This window comes from Botrytis porri, assembly GCF_014898465.1.
Source record: "Botrytis porri strain MUCL 3234 chromosome Unknown BPOR_011, whole genome shotgun sequence".
Taxonomy (NCBI): Eukaryota; Fungi; Ascomycota; class Leotiomycetes; order Helotiales; family Sclerotiniaceae; genus Botrytis; species Botrytis porri.
The window spans coordinates 1,528,518-1,549,629 of record NW_024066085.1 but is presented as its reverse complement, the minus strand read 5'-3'; the positions used below and the strand labels follow the sequence as shown (position 1 = coordinate 1,549,629).

Below are 21,112 nucleotides of genomic sequence, written 5' to 3'. Positions count from 1 at the left end.
AGTATTCAGAGTCGATGTGAAATTCTGTGTATCCATTCATTACTACAAAGCAAGGAAGTCCTGCAGATACCTCGTATTCTAAAGTCTGAAACTCCCAATAAGTGCCGCAAGTAATGATCTCGGCTTGGTGGCTGTGCGGGGTATTCCTCAAAGGATCAGTCAGATTCATTTCTTTGGAGAAACAATGTAACGCTCGAATTCGATGCTTAGTGACATACCTACGTCCTTTTTTCTTGGCTTTGAGGCACATCGGCGAAGGAACTTCCTACCCACAATTGACTGAAGTTTTTACGTGTTGAGTTGTGAAATTTCCATGGCCCTCCTAATATAAATATCCTCAACTATCTTCGCTATATCAAAACTTCCATACACACACAGCATTCTCTTCACTTCACTCTTCACTCTCAATTCACAATACTATCACTGATTTTATCATTCATTCCCTAAACAACTATCATCATGAAGCTCTCTCCACTCGTCGCCTCCGCGCTCCTCCTTTTCCTCCCCGCCATCGTCTCCGCAGCTCCTACCTCATCTCCTGCTGAGATTTCCACAATCGAATCAGACCCTACCCAACTCTTCGGTCGCGACGGCCAAACATGCAACGAGCCCAAACCCGTCAAGACAGGCGACAAGACCAAAGACGATGCCGCCATCAAGAAATACAACGATCTCAAGAAAAAGATGGCAGATGCCACTGCTGAGGCCCACAAGGGACAGACGGCTTGTCCCTCGACTTCGCTTACCGATTTCTCGAAATCGAAGGATAAGACGAAGAGAACTCAGATTAAGACGAAGTGTGTCAATGGCTATCAGACGTATGTATATTCAAGTTCTCTTCTCCTGGATTCTAGGAGGGATGTTATAAGTTTGGTGACTAATTAGTGATATAGATGCGTCAAGAACCGCAAGGCAGCTAATACTGCTTGCACTCAACTCGGAGGAACTGTTGATAAAGGTCACTTGACTGCTGTCACCGTTTGCCAGACTTCGCTTGATACCTGGAAGGCAAAGACTCCTTAGATGACGAATTGATCCTTCATATTTGACAGCTCGACTGTCTATTAAAGTTGGGGATGATGTTTGGGGATTGTTTTATTCAAGTTTGTTTCTATTGTGTCTTCCTAGGAAGAATTTTGGCATTGGAGGGTTGTTTCGTGTGGAATGGAAGAAGAGAAGAAATTGCATACTGGTTGGATTAGGTTTGGATTTACTAGAAAATTGTTTTTACAGATAGCATCAATGCGTAAAGGAGCTCATTTGCACGATTATTATCCTTGTCTTGCTAAGTATGAAGTACAAGTATTGTTCTGAATTGATTCCAGAAGTGTTCGACGCCCGTAAGAGGCTATAGAACCATATTTTTGTTCGAATTTCAAAGACTCTGATTGGTTTGCGCGACGAGTCTAGTAAGGCTCAAGTTTCTGTCTTCCAGTTTGGGGCAGTCTATTCCACGGTATTGTGATGTAAATCTGAGGTGCCGATTATCTAGAAAAGGCGAGTATGGAGAGATTTATTGATAAATCGAAACTAAGGGGATCCATTGGAGCTCTGTTCTCAAAGGCACCTATTCAGAAGAAATTCAACGGCCGGAATCTTCAAAGTACAAAAGATAATGAGTAATCCGAACGACGATTGATCTTTGATAAAATGAATAAGCTGGTTACTTAGTAGGATTCAAAAGCTATACTAAAACGCAGATTTATCAACCTCTCACGAATCTATACCACTCATTGTTACTTGTCTGGCATGAAGCTTTCCGTGGAAAATTTTACGAGATGAAAAATAATCAGCCGTCTCATTATATTTGACATTGCTAGCTACATTCTGAACGATTCTATCTAGGCATCTGATCTTATCACAGATGCTTAAGTTGTCGCGATTTCTTCTTCGGACTTGACTAGATTAACATTCCCAGCATCGAAAATTACAAAAACCCCAGTACTCAATTCGCAGACAAATCATAATAGTTCCTCCATATAGCCACATACTATTGATTACCAGCTTTTCAGATAGCTAGCCAACTATCTCTGTAGACATGAACGCTCCGCAGGGGCTCTCTGCGATTCACAAGAACTTACGGTGCAAAAAGCTTTTCCCTATGGCTTTCATGAAATTAATCCTCCTCGGCCTCGAGAAAACTCAAATTATCGTAGTATATCTTTTGAACAGTCGACTTCCAGCAATCGTCACCTTCATTTGCACCATCAATCCAGATCAACGATAATTTTGGCGCCAATTCAAACATATTCTGAGCACAACTTTGGATCATTGCTTCGTCGTAATTCGCAACCTGCGATTCTCTTAAAATACTATCAAAAACAAGATCCAGGTTTTCAAGAGCGGGAAAAGTGTGTTCGAACGTGCCACTCATAGCTTCTTGCCAATCAAAGTTGCAGGAAATTGTCAAATCCCCTAGATTCTGACAGTACTGAGCGAGAGAAAGAATGGAACTCCAAGTAAGCAAATCGGAGCGGTCAAAAATGATCCTCAAAGAGATGATACTGTCTCCTAATGCTTGAGCGACCTCGTCAATAACATCATCAGTGATACCGGTAGTGGAAGGGCGGGATGCAGGGCCCGGTGGAGAAAACGCGTCATCGTCAACTACTCCAAGCGAAAGAGAAGATAGTAAAGGACAGTTCCTTGCGAGAAGTAGAAGATCGCTGCCGCTGATGCGATTCCGTGGTCCAAATTCGACTTTGAGATTTGTGAGATGTGAGAAATTTGATGCAGATGCGAGGATGCTAAGTGAGGGGGGCATATTTTGTAAGGTGATAGATAGATCCTCCAACTTTGGGACATGGTGAGCCAAACATTCTAAATCACGCTCAGAAATGCCGGCACTTAAGTGGACGTCCAATTTTGGGAACAAAGGAGTAGAAGTATTGGCTTGATAGACAGATTTGACCCAATTGTCCTGAATATCAGGAATCTCAATATATGTCAGATTTGGAAGCTTGGCTATGGCTTCAAATGCCTCGTAGGACCAACTATCGTAGACCCCAGTTTGAATGACGAGGGCAGTAAGCGCATCCGTCCTATTCAAAAATCGAACGAGTCCATCTTTGGATAGATTACTTGCGCGTATTTTACTGAGATGAAGAGATTTCAGTCTTGGGCAAGATTGTGTTAGTTTGTCAAACAAAGCATCGGAAATGCGGCTTCCTTGGTACACCGTGAAGCTCTCTATGTTCGGTTGCGCGTAATGGCTGATGAACTCTCCCGTATTCAGTTCGGTCGCGTTACTAGATTCGTGAAGGCTGAAGTCTTTCAACTGAGGGAATTGCAAAGAAGTGAGCTCCTTGTGCCATCTTGCTTCATCGTGATCCGCCTCATCACCAACCCAATTCTCCTCTCCTTCATTTTCTTCTTCACTTTCTTCTTCTGAAAATTCAAGCACGTGTATAAAGTCGGCATAGTATTGCGCTCTCTCAGTATTTTGAATGGCGATTTGAGCGAGATGTCTAATATTGGGCGTCCCTTGTTCAGCAAAGCAATAAGCTCCGCATGAGTACCACAAAATTCTACATGCTTCTTCTGAGAAGATTTTGGAGACAAAGAGACAAGTATGTAGAAAGCCAGGGCTTGACCTTTCTGTCTCCAGAATTGTTGCAACAATTTCGGGGAGGAAAAGTGCCCGATGCATAGCGAAGTGTTGCAGTTTAAGAAAATGGACTTGATGAAATACTAAAGTAACCAAACTAACGAGGTTGGGTATATCTTGTGTAAAGGAACGAAAGTTATTAAGGTCTTTTAAAACAAGAAGAGCAAAAGGATCGTTCGAGGAGAAAAGAACACCTATTTATTAATAGCTATCATTGCAATCCTACGCTAATAAGTAGGTACGCAGTGAGATTGAACTTGTCACATTCACCAAATCACAATCACGTGATGCTTACACTGCCACAGGATGTGTAGGAATTTGCATAGCAATTATTTTTGGAAGTGGATTCACCAGGCGTGAGTTCAGTCCATATCTAATAAACTACAGCTCAGGCCCTGTAACAGTTTGTTTGCTGATTGCATAAGAGCAGTAGTGGATATAGGATCACTACAGTGGTGATTATAATGTCTTTATAATAGGTTCAATACATTGATTGATATTGTGTACGAGAGCTATATACATTACATTCGTGCGCTAGTGCGCTAGTACACTCATGTGTGCATATTCACTCGTATTGCTACAGGTACAGATGTAAGATTGGTTAGATGCCAATGCTATTAGAAAGCGCGTGAGAGTATGGTTTCCAATGATTTCAAAAAATCTTATTAGTCCTGTGAAAAGAATCAAAAATCTGAGTTACACTCCTACTATCCTTCAACCTATGGTTTGTGAATGACACTCAAGGTATTGGCGGTCGCTACTAGTGATGCTACTTTGAATTGATTGACATGCCGAATTGAACGATTTGAACAAAACCCTAAAAATAGATTTTTGCCTGAATTAAAAATGTGTTTAGAATTTAATAGTATCTAAATAAGAAGAAAAAACATTTAATTCAGTATACAATTTTAAAAGAATTAATAAAATGAAAAGTAAAGAGGTGAAATTATTCATTAGAATTTACGAAATTTACTAATATAATTTATTTTTATTATCTTAAAAATTAAAATTTATATTCAAATTAAAGATTTTAGAAAATGATGAGATCTTATATTAAAACTAATTTCTATCATTAAACTAATTAGGATATTATTTTATTGAATAAAAAAAATTATTTTTGAGATAATAAAAACAAATTATGTTAACTGTTACGGAGGTACCCGCACCGCAACATGGATTATAAGATAAACCTAAGGCCTTGGTGTTGGGACCTACGGAAACAGCGCTGTAGGGACAATCGGCTAGAGAGCACAGGTTAGATAAGCGGTAGCATCATTATAGATCACGGGATGGACATCACGTGATCAGGAAACCGACTTGTCGAAATCGGCTTTACGGTAATCGACTTGTCGATTCATGAGGTACGAAGATCTATATAAGGGAATGAGTTTCATTATAATGTAGAGCTTCGTGCTCAAGAACAATCATTAGTTTCATTACTATAGTTACGAGAATTGCAACCAGTTACAACCTTATTGAATTCCTACTTGAAGTCTAGTCTAAACCACCTCGAGAGATCTCTAGACACTTCCACGTGACCCTAGAGGCAGCTCCCGTAACATTAATCTATATATAATAAGAAATAATCGAGAATAATTTTTCTCATAAAAAATATATATAATGAGAAATCCTTATTTTACTTATCTTATAATGATTTATATACAATAAGGAAAACTATTTGAAAAACTATAAATAAAAAACTTTTAATATTGATATACTTCTTAAAGAAAATTTTAAAATGAAATTTAAAAAAATATAAATAAAGCTGAAAATTTCTTACGACTCATTAATAATATAATCTTTTATGTAGTAAATCTTTAAAAATTTAAATTTCTATATAATATAAATTATTTCTTAAGAGTTTTTATATATAAATCATAGATTTTCTTTTTACATTAAACAAAAATCTATTTTTTAGGGTTTTGTTTAAATCGTTCAAATCGGCCTCGGTACTTGGGGCCATTTTAAGCTAAACCTTGAAAGCGAATGCTTTTATTACTCTCACCTAGCTCTAGCCTCTTTCTTCGTCGCTTTCCATATCCTCTATAATATCGACGAGCTACATATTACTATAATACGGATCCCATTCCTTTCGAGGAACATGGCATTTCGTGTAGTATTAGCCATAGTGAATACATGTATAATAACGCGAATGCGTTACTGTGAGAGAATAGAAATTCAAGCACCATGGCATAATAAGATCTTTCTCGGATATCGATTCCATGACAACCTGTTCTTCTGGCCACGACCCCGGTATGTCGATTTTTTCTGGCCATTGAAGACAGGCATGGGTAATAGCGTCAGAAATAAACCATGGCAACGTAGCTAGTTCTATTGGGAGTTCTTCGGAATAAAAGCATGAGTAATCATCAACATCAAGCAGCCGCTGCAGGAATTCTTCCCGTGCGTTTTTTATGGTGTGGTATTGCAAAACTTCCATTAAAGTGGAGACTCCTATCAAGATCTCTTCATCATACAACTCTTGAATCTCTCTTTCGTTCCACCCTATCTGAACAAGCATCTCTTTGAGATCCTTCCAAACTCCAGTACTAGTTGCGTAGTTGACTGTAGAGTGATAAATTGCAAGCCGATCCTCGGGAGAGAACTGTATCACTCCAAATACACCCTTTCCATTTAAGTTATGACCTTTTTTTAACAACATTTTGAGCCGGTTACTGCAGCAGTGAATGACCTCTTCTCTGCTTCTGGGTTCAGTGTAAGAACTGATAAACTTCAGAATCGATACCTCAGGTGAAAAATGTCGAGTATCCTCATGAGAGTAGTGAATTATTACGTCGTGCACTTCATTGTCAGATACCAAGCGGTAGTGACACCCTCTATCTAAAGCAGCCTCCATTTCATCTCCTCGAGGATTTTCAAAAAGTTGACGACTATTTTCGAGATAGAAACCGGGATTGCTTGGTAACTCGTGACAATCCCAGTCAATTAACGGTTCATAATTCCTGAGACGCATTATTCGCTGACTTTGTTCTGGCGACGGATGATCCACAAGCAACAGCGAAAACGCCGTGTCCAGGTTCTGGAGATGTTACTCTTGCGAAGATTCCAAACATAGATGCATAACCACACCCATTGACTCTGGTACCTCCAAAATGTATGCACACAAGAAAAAAAGAAGCTCGTCAATATCGATATATCTATTGACTTGGTACCCAAGAACAAATTCCATCCATTCAAAATGTAGATCGCTGCTTTCAGCATCTGGCCCCCAATCCTCAAATTGTAGTAGATCATCAAAGTTCTCAATTTTATCCAGTGGGGAAGCCCTTCCTTGGTTTATTAAGCTGCGCGCTGTCTCGACGTCATATTCTATGGCTGCTGTATGAAATTCGCTACCATCTGGATGCGTGTAATATGGTCTAAGACAAACAAAGCTTTCGCGAGAATAAGGTACGCTAGTCATCTCATATCGTAAATCGAGACCCCTTCTGGCCCACGGTATCGTGAGGAAAATAGATACTGAAGTTGAAGATAGATCGCGTGAGTCTGAAGATGACCTTGAGAATTGATATTGACCATTGGCATACGATGAGACTGCCATGGAGACATTAATCCCGAGAAACCTGTAATTGTAGAATGTTGAAGAAACGAGGCTCTTTCTTTTCTTCCTCCGCTGCATCTTATCGGGTGTTGATAAAGCATGGTTAGATATCGGCGTGACATGGTTTGAACTCGAAAGAGACACAGCCACATTATTACCTCGTTTTTCTGCAAGTTTGGCTGAATGTATTGGCAAATTGCGTTGCAAACACTTGCCAACAAGAAATTGGACTTGGGGCCCAATATCTAAACGTTGTGCTTCGATGCAATTCTCCATGGCTCCCTTTGAGCTCGCTAACAGATCCTCACGAACATCCTCTGACGCTTTGGTAGCTATAGTCGTTGACATGATCTGTACTAAGCGACTTTGATTCTTTTGCATCTCCAAGCGAAGTGTCTCGGTTTGGTTTTGTTGCGCAGATATGATTGCATCTCTGGAATCTTGAATGACATGCGGAACTGCTATAATTTTGCTACTCATTTCCTTCAATAAGTCACTTTGTTCGAGTTGAAAAATCCTGAGGAAGTCAGTAAATATAGTTATTGAGAAAGTCTTGCCATACCTTGACAAATTTTGCTGAACTAGCGTAACTTGTTGTGTGGTGCTATCCACCCACTGCATCAATTTTTTAATCTCTTCTTTATCTGCAGCATATTTCAGTCGATGCCAGAATTGTTTCCACTTATTCTTCGAGCCTGTCTCTGAGTTGCCAAATATTTCCGCGGATGAAGAGAGCTTGTTTTCAACAGATCGAATGGCTTCAAGCATATGTGCTCCAGCCACAGGTATATCTTGCATTCCATAATGGGTCTTTAGTTGTTCATGTTGGCGTAGAACTTCATTCGAGCTCTTTTCGATGCTTTTAATACACTCCGCAAGCCTTATGATGTCGTTAGGTGCGTTCCCAATGTCACCGATGATTTCTTTGGCGACTTTACAGCCGCCTGCGATTTGTCCGATGGATCCCACCACCCCTGTGACACTAGCGATGCCACCGATAGCTTCCATGAGGTTGAAACGATGCAATAATAGTCTTTCTCTTTGATTGTTTTGTTATTATTAAAAGGATATTGTGCTCCATTTACAGAAAACATCTCTGTCAATGTATACCAGAGCTGGGCACGCAACGATAGTTGCATAATACGCTATCAGAGACTCACTGTAAGTAAGCGCCACAAGCACTCGCGCAATCTTGGCGCAATAGTTTCAACCACGGCTAAGTACGAGGATGAGCCACGAAATGTGCTAAAGCTGACAAGTTATTCAGTAATTGGAAATAAAATGCATGGTGATAGCCCGACTTTTGGAACACAGCCACTTTTGCAATGATGACCTCGAGTGCCAGGTGGTCAGAATAAGTTGATGGTCCGGAGGCAGTGCATTCTGACATTCAACTCTCAATTCCTCAATCCGTTAGAACGTTCAACTGGATCGGAATAATTGATTCATTCACATCATTAAGATGTTTTCAAACGTTAACAGCTTAGATTTCTTAATCAGGATCATCAGACATTGCATCTGTGGATTGGCAGGGTCATTATTGATCATGGGGTAATTCAATGAACCTTGTAACTCTTTTCGACTGATGGAGATTGGAAAGTCGTCATAGACACCGGATTGGTATATCCTATAGAATCAAAATTAGCAATAATAACAATGAACCGATAATAATAGATGATAATATTGCATGCGATTCTCTCTTCATCATATTTCTCTCGCTTATATTCTCCAGCACCAAATTTACCTAAGCCCATTGGTCGCGTGCTATGATTCTCAATAATGAGCAAGTTTCTCCAGGAGTATTAGATAACGCATCATGAACTATTGAGTCTGACTATATACATATATACACACCTCTAATGCGCTTCTTACCAAAGATCAACCTCTAGAAGAATGTGAGGTACTTCAGTCGAGCCGGTTGGCATTGAGAAGGTTACATTCCAATACTCAAAATCATTAATAGTGGCATCTGTGCCGCCATACTCTCCTGCGTAAGACAAGGTATAATTCATGTCAATTGTACCAGACACGTTCAAACGCAACCCTTGTATATCTTCAATGGTTGAGATAGTCCTCTTTGCGGCAAATGGCGATACCAAAAAGGTAAAAATTGAGGTATCATTTCCTTTCGGATACGTCAAATTTAAAGAACCACTACCGGCCTCGGCAATCACATGCATTTCTGTTGCATAGAGCGTGAGCCAGCCAATTCCATTGCCAGTATTCCATTGCATAAGAGCAGGGTTGAAGGTGCCTTGATTCTTAGCAGGTCCACCTATAACATTTTCGTTGAATGTTTCAGCGCCAATACTGATGTTGTTTGCAAGCCAAGCTGTAATATTGCGAGGACAGTAGTCGAACGGCGGCGAATAGGTTGAAGAAATATATGTGTGCTCTCCTTTGAAATTTACAAGGGCATCTGTCACATTTGCTGGTATCAATCTATTGTGGAAGTCGGACAATATTGCGAATAATGGACCGTAAGCAAAATCGGCATTGTGTGACATAATATAAGGCTTGTCGATGATTGAAGACTTTGACTTCCCTACAGCGTTCCAGATGTGGAGTGCCAGAAGACTCAGATATTTTGTCATATCAAAACCGTATGAACGATCCCAAGGACCAGCAACATTCAAAAGTTGAGGATGCCACAGATTAGATACTGCTTCCCAAGTATACTCGATCATCGAGGCACCTCTTTGTTTCATCACAGAATCTTCTGGCAAATACTTAGCCCACAAACTCATGGCGAACAAAGAGACGCCAGTATAAGTTCCACTGTTGAATTCCGAAAGTGTGTTGGCTCGATCAAATAAGTCAACGATTTGTTGTGCATAATTCTCGCCGGCGATTGTCATATTACTGTCGTTCAACCGACGACCGGTCCATCCGGAAACAAAAGCTCTCATTATTGACTAGTAGCTGATTAATAAAGATTATGCATCATGGGGTGGGTGATGCACTCACAGGATTGGTATAGGCAGGATACAAATTATCGCCATCTACTCCACCGACACGATAACTGTCACCCACGGTCGAATTATACAATGATTCCAGCATCAGACTAGTCACATTTGGCGAGATTAGGGAACCAAACTCCTCAAGACCAACAATAAAGGCTGTTCCTATGAAACCACGCCAGTTTGGATCCCATGAATTGTATATACTCGGTGCATAATACGAGCTTCCCACTTCTGGTTCCTCAGGCTCCTTCTGATAGTCCCCATACCTAGAGTTTTCAGTCGATACCTCATACCACCGGATACAACTAAACTCACCACTGCGCTTGAGGGTCCTTGAATTGACCACCAATGACATTGGAGATTATCTTCTCGGCTTCGGATACATCCGAGCCTTGGTTCCTTGCCAAAAGTCCAATGGCGTATCATGCTGAACTTCTGGTCTCGTGTCTCAACGCAGAAGCTCCACTCATTTCATAAAGATAGCCAGCATTTTCGTCGTATGCCCGATCCAGATAGTCCATGGACTCATTGAAGAGTCCTTGGGCATTTTCTGGCAAAGTACTAACATAAGATCGAGCCTGAGCAGTCGAACGGGCGAGGAAAAACCATGTAGTAACTTTTGAAAGACTCATTTTGAAGACAATCATGAACAGTGAATCCTCTCATTGGAAATACATTTGCAGATATATATATATATGTTGGATACCTTATCATTAATAAGATACATAGATGGGGGTATCATGCCCAGTAGCCGCAGGGTAAACTGAGGGGCCGGGAAGTTCACACCATTGATACGCAGTCGAGATTCCATTCAGGTCATAAACTCCGGAATTGTGGATCAATCGTTGAAGGTATCTGTCGGTGAATAATGTAACGTTAACACAATGAGCATGGCGGTATACGAAGCATATAGATAGCGAGTTATCAAGTAACACTGGCCTTTTCGTGCTTGGGGTCGCCCTATTCTGGAGATGTTGAAGATGTTGTCGTTGCCATGGATGATAAGGATACTGCAATGGATGTAATGTAGTAATCTACATCTATATCTTTGAAGTGGGTGGTAGTTTGGTTCGAAATAAAGTTTTGAGTAAGATTACCCAGGCAAGGTTCACTTAAGTCAAGATCTCATATTTTCGTTGATGAGTAAGCACACGTGCACGGATCCGCCATGATTTGTATCGTATGACACAATTTTTATGATATGAAACCCCCTTCATCACTGTCATCGTCGACAAACTGCACCTATTCATCCAAAGTTTGAAGATTTTCTTCTCAATCTGAACCATTTATACGGACGGGACTACCGCAAGGCCACCACCACGCCGAAACTTCTACACCATCCACTTCATTCAGTATTCAGGCTCTTTTCTGTACTCGGAGAACCCTGCAGTTTGAGTGAGCATTTGCGGAAACCAACATGTAATATGATACCCACCACCACAAACCCACAGCACAGGAAACCCGCCACCAGGAAATTTTTGGCACCTCCTGTAAAAGTGGCATGCCTAGAATGGTAACGTTATCTTCCACCAGTATCTTTAGAAGACGTTTACTAACGTAATGCCAGTCGTGCTGCACGCACTCGATGCAATGGTAAAACACCATGTGCAAATGTAAGTGATACTTTAGGATTTTGAAAATACAGTAATTAATGTCATCAGTGTGCCAATCGAGGTTGTGATTGCGTCTATACACCGAGCAAGAGAGGTGGTGCAAGAAGACGCAAGAAGAACACCAACAGCGAAGGTCGTATAGAACAATCGCCACCAAATGAGCTCCGTAAGTAACCAAACATTTGCCAAACACTATTCTGACCTGTCCTTAGTTACTGGTCCAGCCCCGGTGGTTTCATTGGCCACCCCTGGCGCTGGTCTTCTCCAAAGCGATGAACAATTGGACTTTGATATGGACTTCGCATTTGACCCAAACATACAAGGGAATCAAGAACCTTTAACATTGAACGATGAATTCTTACCACAAAATGTGCTAGAAGATCCCTTTCAAAGGGAGACAGAGATACCTGTAGTAAGAACTTATGCTAACGACGAGGACATGTAAGTTCTGTCAGTAGGTATAAACATCGAGTAACACGACTGACCAAATTTTGATGCGGCAGTTTGAGCGCATATTATGTTTACATCCATCCGTATTTTCCTGTTCTTCCACCCCCCTTGATCAACCAAGCTGTTGATAAATTGGAAACCGGAGTACAGGGACCAAATGATATCTTATTTCATAGCGGGAGCAATCCACAATTTCAATCTGCTTCCCCGATGACCCTTGCGATCTCCGCACTTCTTGCACTAATTCCACATCCTGATGATCCAAGGCCCACATCTCCAAAATCTATTCTACTACGTCGGAATCAAGCGCAAATCTTCGCTCAGTTAGCGATCGATGGCATTGAGATTGAGAATGAGATGATAGAGTCTATAGTGGACCCTGGGGAGGCTCTGAGCGCCCAAGAGATGCAGATATATCGCACACAAGTCCACCCGCATGTAAGATTGGAGGCGGAGAGTACAATCGCATTGCTGCTGCTTTGCACTTATGAATATTCCCAACGAGGAAATATTTCGAAGATGCGCAAGAGGTGTGGACAAGCTTTGGTATCTGCCATGGACTTGGGATTACATTCAAAGGATAAAGTGGATTATGCATATGCCGAATCAGATAGACGAGTATGGTGGATGACGGTATGATTAGAAGCGGCGGTTTACATTTACCTTCAGCTCTGACGCTAACTTCTGGAAAGTACGTCTGCATTTGCCAAGGCTCTATACTTAGTTGCATGGTATGTATTACTCTCGAAGCGCTTGTTCCTTCAAGTTTGACCAAAGCTATGTAGGCGCCCTCTATTCTCCTCTCCGATCCAAGGTTCACGACGCCACTCCCAACCTTTGAGTCTGATTCGGATGTGAGTGCAAAATTTCAGTTTAAGTTCTAGAAAAACAGTGACCTAAGTGCATAGAATCCAGGCTTGGTATGTTTTTCTTGAAGCACAAAGAGTGATTGCCACAGCGACACAATTCGTGATTGATCTCGAATCATCCTTGAAATCAGAATCTCATGATCTCAAGCTCTGGGAGACAATGACAGGATTGGAAAGGACCATTGAGCCGCTGGTTGAAAACGCAGAAAGGTGGTCCTATGAAAACGTGGATGATATGGAACCTTCAGAGAGTGTCGTCGCAAAAAGCCTGCGAATGATGACACGTATCAAGCTGAATAGGTACGTTCTTGGGTTGTTTCTTTTCGGTTCGGTAATAGCTAATTATCCTCGAAGCGCGAGGATTAAGATTCATCGATATTGTGCATTCTCCGATATGCCAGTCTTCACGAAGAAACATTGTGATTTGTCTTCCACCCCCTCTGTTGGGCAAAATCCAGGTACCGCCTGCGGTTGTAGCAATAACCTACAGCAGGCCACAGCCACTTTGAAGCTCAGCCCCGGTATTTTAAACTCCCCAATACCTGATGATATTTCTGTTTTCGATTCTCCGATCCTGCCATTCAGTGGTCGATTTTCGTCAAAGGTATGCATGCAATCCGCATTCAACATCGCCCAATCTTTCCGTGCTTTGCCATTGCCACGGCCTTCAGATCCAAGGAACGCTTCTTATTGGAACAGCACTAGGCAAACAAGTCCACCCCGCATGATGCCAATATTTGCCTGCTGCAGTATGCAAGCAAGTTACTCAATGATTATGCTTTGCCACAAGACTCTTGCAATTAAGCAGGCTACTTCTTTTGAAGATGGACTTAGGAAGAGAACGGATAAATTGTTATTTCAATTGCATGAAGGCGTCAGAATGATTCTGGATGCCTTGGAGAATTATTCAACGGCAAATGAAGCCTTGAAAGGAATGCGAGGTAAGTCTACTAGTTGCGATAATATGACAGAAAACCACTGACCAGAGTCACCTCGAAGATCAAATACGTATGGCGATGGATTCCGTTGCGGCTGTCCAATAATAACATTGGGACTTCCTTTCCATTGGCGGCTGAATAGTACAATCTATAAAGTTTATGCAATTCTTTTGGGAATCGTTTTCATGGAACAGAGTCGATAGTGTTTTGGCGAGGTCAATTTGAATCAGTGTAACATGATCTGTGCTCAACCGACGTGGGAAATTTCTAATCTCAAATTTGAGCGCTAGAAACAGATGTGTCAATTTGATTAACATTTTGCTAATTCTTGCCTTTATCGGTGGATATTAATTTTCGGCTCTAGGCGGCTTGCCAAAAATTTCATTTCCACCTAGGGTTTGAGCTGACTGGTGAGATACGATCTGTTCCTCGCCATACAGCTAAATATCATTCACGTCAAATTTCTAATGAAACGCAATACCACTACATATATTTGCTACCGTGGACTTCGCTTATCTAGCATACTCTGGACTTTTATTCAACTTGCGGGACGGTATCAATCAAGGTTAACCTGAAGATTATTTCTTGGTAAGATTAGAATTATTCTTTCATCTATTGAAATCTCACCATACAATAGAAAGTCCATTAAGATCATTCAGTTTTCTCTTCGTGGATTCCTCATCAATACTGCTCTTCGGAGTCAAAGATATTTCCAGTAGGCTTCTCATCTGGCCATAATTTGACATAAACTTTCAAAGTGTGTTGCCACTCGTCGTCCCAATCACCGTCAGATCTATCTAAATATTAGCACTGTTTACCGCACAGCTTTCATTGAAAGCTATACATACGAAAGACTGAACCCATCCCCAGCCAACAATTTCGCACGCATGAGAATAGTTGCGACAACAGCATCATATTCCTTCCTTGCGGTTTTACAAAAGTTAATACCAGAGCTTTTATATTGGGTCAGGATAAAATCTTCATGCTCGTCTTGTCCGTTTATGAAAATTCCGCGTTCGATAGTGGGGAGATGATAGTTATCTCTCTCGTCGAGGAGAGGAGCACTTTTTTCGAGTGTTTTGATGATGTGATTGGCGTCGGAAATTAGTTGAGGCCAGATTTCGGACCATGTGGTTTGGTCTTTGACTTCCCAATAGTGTGTGTAACTGAGCCGTGCAATGTATTAGTGATACATTTGGGGCAGAGTGGATAGAGAGAGCGCAGTCATAAGGGAATGTGATATTATGACTTACCCCATATTGATGAAGTCTGATTGGAGTGTTATGAAGTTGGTATGCCCGAAACTATGTCGAGTAAATCAATCGATGTTCTTTGTTCAAGGAAAAGTCCAAAGATAAAGGATTTCATCAAACTCATATATCTATGAAAAATTGCGATGACAATATACCATCTAGGAAATGAATGTTGGGAAACGCGTATGTATTGGAAAATTAGGCAGCAGGGGGCGCAGTATCGCGATATATATGCGAGATCATATAATCTTTGTCTAGGCTACCCAATGGGCCATATAAGAATAGACTGTACAACGAGTACTCATAAAGCAGATAATAGCCTTAATAAATAATCCACAAATAATCTATTTATAAAACAAATAATTCAGAATTTAGATAAGTAATTTATAAAATGAATATAAATTATTTATAAATATCTATTTATTTATATATTATGTAATTATTCATAATCTTTTATAATTAATATAAAAATTAATATAAATATAAATTTGAATTACTTTTAGACTGGAAAATAATTTAGAAATAGCTTTATATTTTAAGCAAAAAAAGCAAAGATTTTCCACCTTTTTCAAAGAATCTATATATCCATAAATTATTTACAAATAATTTACAAATTTTCTACAAATAATCTATATATTTATAAATAAATAAATTATCTATAAATAATTTACAAATTATTTATACAAAATAGGTAATTTTAAAGTTTTGATAGATAATCTACAAAATAAATAAAACCTCTGACAGATAACCTGTGGAGCGGATTATCCGTAGATAATCCATGGGTACAGATAATTTGTGTGCAGTCTATATGAGGAAAATTCAAACGCCGCGGCTGAACTCCATCTTATGCTCACTGAGTAGGCTGTTCTATAAGCGCGCTCGCAGAGCTGAATGAGAGCTTTCATGTCGCTTGTAGATTGGCTAATACGTGCGAAGAGCCTAGGGAGTAAAACTTGGACACTTGAGCTCCTTATCAAAGAACCGCATTTGTAGGCAGATAAAAGGTAAACCGCATATAAGTTGTCCTAGTATGATAGGTGCTTCTGATGTTAATCAAGTATATCGAGATTTCAACTCAGGTAACTCAGCAAGTTGAAATTAAGTAAGTTCGTGTTGGTATGGGCATTTCCTACCCCGATCTAGACAAACATCACAGAATTTGATCTTTATTCTTGTGACAATAGTAAAAGACTTAAAGTTATGAGACTTACTCATTCCCATTCAATGTATTCATGAATGAATCCATGTCATCACGTATATATTAAGTAGACTATCTGGTTTTTCTATCAAAAAATAGAGCTATTCCATTTCTATTTCCACAACAACAATGTCAGCTCTCAATTTCTTAACTGACAACGATGGAATTTGTCTAAAACTTTCTGGAATCATAATATTAAACTTGGATATGCAACTATGTATAACCATACCTTCACATCTCAAACACACTCCGTATTCAATAAATTAGCAGACCTATTATGATTAGTAAGTTTAATCGATCATCTTCCATCCCTCCCATCGCTGGTAATCTCACTGAAGCAACACAAAACTTACCCCGATTACCCAATCAATCAAGTACGATTCAACACAACTCAACTCCTCCCTAATCAAGAACTCCCTTAGCAACTCGTAGCAACTCGTAGCCTTCACACCAAGCGCACCTACACCTACATAAATCATCTCCCATCCACGGTTCCTCCCGCATCACTTCCCAAAATTAGACCATCCGCTCCACATCACTCAACTTCTTACCTCACCCCCCATCAAATCCCAAAAAACCATTCCTCGCATGACATCCACACTCCAATCTCCCATCCTCGCATCTAATCACAATCTCACAATATCTACCCCCAACAAAGCGCTTACACCCCCCTCCCGCTTACTAACACACTTACATATCTTCGCGAAATGATTCCCGGTTCCTTGATCCTTCGTATGACGGTGACTAAAAATTTGGACGATCGCGGTTGTGATGTCAGCGGATTTGCTGGGGTGAGGTATAACCTTAAATCCTTATGGGATTTTGGAGTTCGTGTTAATAGATGGATTTTGTCGGGGTGGTTGTGTTAAGCGGATTCCTTCTCGTACTGATTATTTTTGATCCTTGTTTTGGGTGGTGAAGGTGACTAGGAAGGTTTCTATAGTTGGGGGGTGGTGGATTCTGTGGTAGGTTTTGGTGTTGGGTTGTGAAAGTATGAAGTTATTGAGGTGCAGAAAACTTCATGTGTGTATTTGATGTTTTGGAGATTATATATATGAGTTTTGAGGGAGAACTTCCATATCATCATTCAATAACTACTCGCTCTCTTTCCCCTTCACCAATTCCTTCACACTCTCGTTAAATACAGTATTTACTTCTCAATTTCTTCCACTGTCTTCTGTACCAAAAATCATCTCCAAACTCCTCATCAAAATGTCTTCCAAATTCACAATTCCCCAACTCCTCGTTCTCCTCCCCTTCCTCGGCCTTGCCATCGCTGCACCAGCTCAAAAGTCTTCTACCAAAGCAACACCTGCTAGCGCAACCATCTCCAGTACTGAATCCACCGGTACCTCAACCGCGACTTCTACTTCTGCAGCTCTCGGCACCGGTCTCTCCTCCGGCAATTTGAAGCCCACCTGTGCTCCAGGCGGGAACATTGATCTCTCAAAATGGACACTCCAACTCCCCAGTGGTACCCAAGGACATCCTAATTCCGTTGCCGGTTCTAAGCTCGCCGGATGCAGTGGATACACATCGAAAGATTATTTCTACACCAACACCGACGGATCAATCGTCATGAAAGTACCAGGCGGCGTATCAACCGGCTGTGTCACCACTGCTCACTCCAAGCATTGCCGCACCGAGCTTCGCGAAGCGAGTCCTAGTTCCTGGAGTCCAAGTTCTGCAAGCAATAAACTCAGTGCGACTCTTCAAGTAATTACTGCTGATGATTCTGCACACGGAACGGTTATTGGTCAAATTCATATCGATGATAGTATATCTTCCAAGCCTGTTTGCGAATTGTTTTATAACTCTAAGGGAGTAATTTCCATGGGTGTTGAGCAGACCAGAGATGGTGGGAATGAGATTGTTACTCAAGTTGGGAGTGTAGCTGTTGGATCTAAGTTCTCTTATGAGATTGCTTACGAGGGAGGCAAGTTGAGTGTGGCTATTAATGGAGGTGCAGCAAAGACATTGGACACTTATCAATTGGATAGCCCAAAGAGCTACTTCAAGGCTGGTAACTATAACCAAGGAAATAGCAAGTCTGAGGTACACTTCTTTGCGATTGATATTCAGCATTAAATGAGTTGCTTGGGAGAGGTGGTGATGATAGAGTGTCAATGGTGGGAAGTGTTTATTACCTAGGGTTTTTTTTTGGGGGGGGGGGGGGGGGGGGGGAAGATGAGAGTTTTGTTCTGGGAACTTTGACTTTTGGATTGTGTTCTTATTTCTTATGCCTCTTTTCGATTAAGCTTTGGATTTATCGATAGACTGCTAGCAGTTGTATCGGTGTCAGTTTTGGAATATTAACAAATATACCTATTTTTCCAGCACGTAGTTTTCCTTGAAGAAAAACTCTTGATTAGACCTTGAAGCATATTCCGTTGACTTTGGAAGGGAAGTCTCCCCTTGACGATTCTTTACAGAATTAGAACTAATTTGAATGTACTCTTCCGGCTTCGTTAATTTCAACAACTACTTCATGACTTACTTGTATTGACTACAATACCCAATGATGACCACCCTGAATTTGGTAATCGTGTGGCCTCTCATGGCCTTGCACCTGTAGCTTGAGACCAGCTTTCTGGGTACTTAATATAATAACACGATTTGACAACACCTCATGATTTACTATGACTACAATGTTGTGACTCCAAACTTATGAAACTAATAAGGTTAACTTAGCTGTTCTCTAACTATAGAAGGCAATAGGATCCCAATTGACGATTTTCTTTCAGATCTCAGAGAGAACAAATGAGAACGAAAAAGTTTGTCTCTCTTGTCTATCTTGTTTCATAAAAGAGGGCCATCAAGTGTAAAAGTCTCCATTGCCCGAAGAAGTTGCGATGGGCCCTCGGTTGTGATAAGCAACGTGATCCTGCGCCTTGAAGCCACAGTTCCAAGGCTCCCCGCATCATATATCAACGCTATTTATATTATATATTTTAAAATTATCACCCACCCCAACAAACACAGCAAAATGTGACCATTCGAGTCTACTCGGACAACTCTCGGTCGTCTAGTTGGTTTATGACGTCAGACTGTAATTGTATATTAAAATCTGGATGTCGCGTGTTCGACTCACGCCTGAGAGACTTACTTTTTGCAATTTTTTGCACAGTTTGTGTTGCTCAGGAAGAGGATAATAATATTTACATAGCGTTTTGGAGAATTCTTTTTGCTATGTATGTTCGGGTGGAGTGAGAAAATGGGGCACCCAAATAGTGGGACATGGATGAACATCGGGTTTGGGTGAATTATCTATCATAACAGCAACTTAATCTTTTCCCCTTAAGTTATCTATCTGTAAGTAAAAAGGAGTTTCAATCCTTTCAATCCTTGAAAGATTGGTTATCATTCTGTACAATTTCATAAACTGTCCCCATATCTAATTCTAATAATCTATCTCTTCTAGGAGAACAAGTGCATCCATCCCTAGTGTCATTGTTGTAACCATGTCAAAAGTCACGTGCAACCGAAACCAGATTAAATTCTTATCTCTTCTATTACCCTTACTTACTTACCACCATCCATACATTTGTACAACTCTCTATCTAGCGGAAAATCTTGCATGCCGAAGCGTCTGACCGTGAGCACTCCATTCCACATCTCCCCAACCCCCTCAAAAAAGAAACATCCTTCTTCCCCAATGCCAAAACTCAAAATATCTTCGATCTTACACCACAAAAATGACAAAAAAGAATTAGAATGATCTAACATTGAAATTGGACTAGCGGCGAATCGAACGCCGGACCTCTCCCATGCTAAGGGAACATTATACCACTAAACCACAAGCCCGTTTTTGGATACATCAATATTGATAAAGAAGTAAATATACTCCCAATAACCACTACTTTTGAAATTATTTTTCATAAATTGTTTTCTATAAACAAATATATTATATCTTCACTTCCATATTACGGATTTTTATATATATTTTTTCCTTCCTGATATAATTCAGAATCTGAAAATAAAATTCCGTTATTTTTTTAATAAGATAAAAATCAACTATCTTCTATTCTAATCATATTAGAAATTGAAATTATCAATATAATATTCTATATACTATATTTATTTAAACATTTCCCTTTCCCCCTTTTCGTTTTCGAATTTACAATTTTCATTATACTACAATATCATATTGATTCTTCTTAACGAAATTTCCCTTAGTTTTTCTTATTCTTTTTCTCAAGTGATATTATGAAAATAATATATGCTCTTTCATTCGAGGATTTATTTGTAGATTTTGAAGCTGAGAACTTTAAAAGTGCATTACTATTATTCGTTTCTTCAACATTATATAGCTATAATATAATCTGGAAAATTTAAGAGAAGTAGGTTATATATATCGATCTTTATCAAAATCAATTACTAATATCTTATATCAAACTATCTTATATAACTTAATAATATTAATATAAAACCAACTTTAAGAATTCTTAAATAATTCTTTATTATACTCATAAAGAAATGAATAGACTTGTTAGATAAATACTTTTCTATAAAGATATTAATTTAATATACAATTCACTTTAAATTAGTATACAAGCGAAAGTATAATAAAGAGCTTAAATAAATACAAGAGCTCTATACTATAAGTTAAGTCAAATCATATTTCAAATCATTATTGTATTAATATTTGTTAGTTTATAA

At 39.9% G+C, this 21,112-nt stretch overlaps 7 protein-coding genes across 7 annotated transcripts; 3 read left to right on the top strand and 4 right to left on the bottom strand.

Moving 5' to 3' along the window:
* Positions 1-459: 459 nt before the first annotated feature.
* On the top strand, positions 460-1,023 carry EAF01_008483 (uncharacterized protein; the record flags this gene model as incomplete). The annotated part of the gene is made up of 2 exons (XM_038916739.1): positions 460-818; positions 894-1,023. 2 exons carry the CDS (start codon positions 460-462, stop codon positions 1,021-1,023), a joined length of 489 nt encoding a protein of 162 aa, XP_038768101.1.
* A 1,093-nt stretch (positions 1,024-2,116) lies between these two features.
* EAF01_008482 (uncharacterized protein) lies at positions 2,117-3,649 on the bottom strand (the record flags this gene model as incomplete). Its single annotated transcript, XM_038916738.1, has 1 exon — positions 2,117-3,649. One exon carries the CDS (start codon positions 3,647-3,649, stop codon positions 2,117-2,119), a length of 1,533 nt encoding a protein of 510 aa, XP_038768100.1.
* Positions 3,650-5,726: 2,077 nt separating this feature from the next.
* Positions 5,727-8,177, bottom strand: EAF01_008481 (uncharacterized protein; the record flags this gene model as incomplete). Its single annotated transcript, XM_038916737.1, has 3 exons — positions 5,727-6,647; positions 6,693-7,686; positions 7,732-8,177. 3 exons carry the CDS (start codon positions 8,175-8,177, stop codon positions 5,727-5,729), a joined length of 2,361 nt encoding a protein of 786 aa, XP_038768099.1.
* An 860-nt stretch (positions 8,178-9,037) lies between these two features.
* Positions 9,038-10,764, bottom strand: EAF01_008480 (uncharacterized protein; the record flags this gene model as incomplete). The annotated part of the gene is made up of 4 exons (XM_038916736.1): positions 9,038-10,084; positions 10,137-10,398; positions 10,448-10,523; positions 10,566-10,764. The coding sequence occupies 4 exons, from the start codon at positions 10,762-10,764 to the stop codon at positions 9,038-9,040; spliced, it is 1,584 nt and encodes a 527-aa protein (XP_038768098.1).
* A 792-nt stretch (positions 10,765-11,556) lies between these two features.
* On the top strand, positions 11,557-14,107 carry EAF01_008479 (uncharacterized protein; the record flags this gene model as incomplete). Its single annotated transcript, XM_038916735.1, has 10 exons — positions 11,557-11,645; positions 11,700-11,745; positions 11,794-11,911; positions 11,958-12,186; positions 12,249-12,828; positions 12,888-12,926; positions 12,981-13,049; positions 13,111-13,364; positions 13,419-14,005; positions 14,064-14,107. 10 exons carry the CDS (start codon positions 11,557-11,559, stop codon positions 14,105-14,107), a joined length of 2,055 nt encoding a protein of 684 aa, XP_038768097.1.
* A 576-nt stretch (positions 14,108-14,683) lies between these two features.
* Positions 14,684-15,260, bottom strand: EAF01_008478 (uncharacterized protein; the record flags this gene model as incomplete). The annotated part of the gene is made up of 3 exons (XM_038916734.1): positions 14,684-14,795; positions 14,851-15,168; positions 15,256-15,260. 3 exons carry the CDS (start codon positions 15,258-15,260, stop codon positions 14,684-14,686), a joined length of 435 nt encoding a protein of 144 aa, XP_038768096.1.
* Positions 15,261-17,665: 2,405 nt separating this feature from the next.
* Positions 17,666-18,541, top strand: EAF01_008477 (uncharacterized protein; the record flags this gene model as incomplete). The annotated part of the gene is made up of 1 exon (XM_038916733.1): positions 17,666-18,541. The coding sequence occupies one exon, from the start codon at positions 17,666-17,668 to the stop codon at positions 18,539-18,541; it is 876 nt and encodes a 291-aa protein (XP_038768095.1).
* Between the last annotated feature and the right edge of the window lie 2,571 nt (positions 18,542-21,112).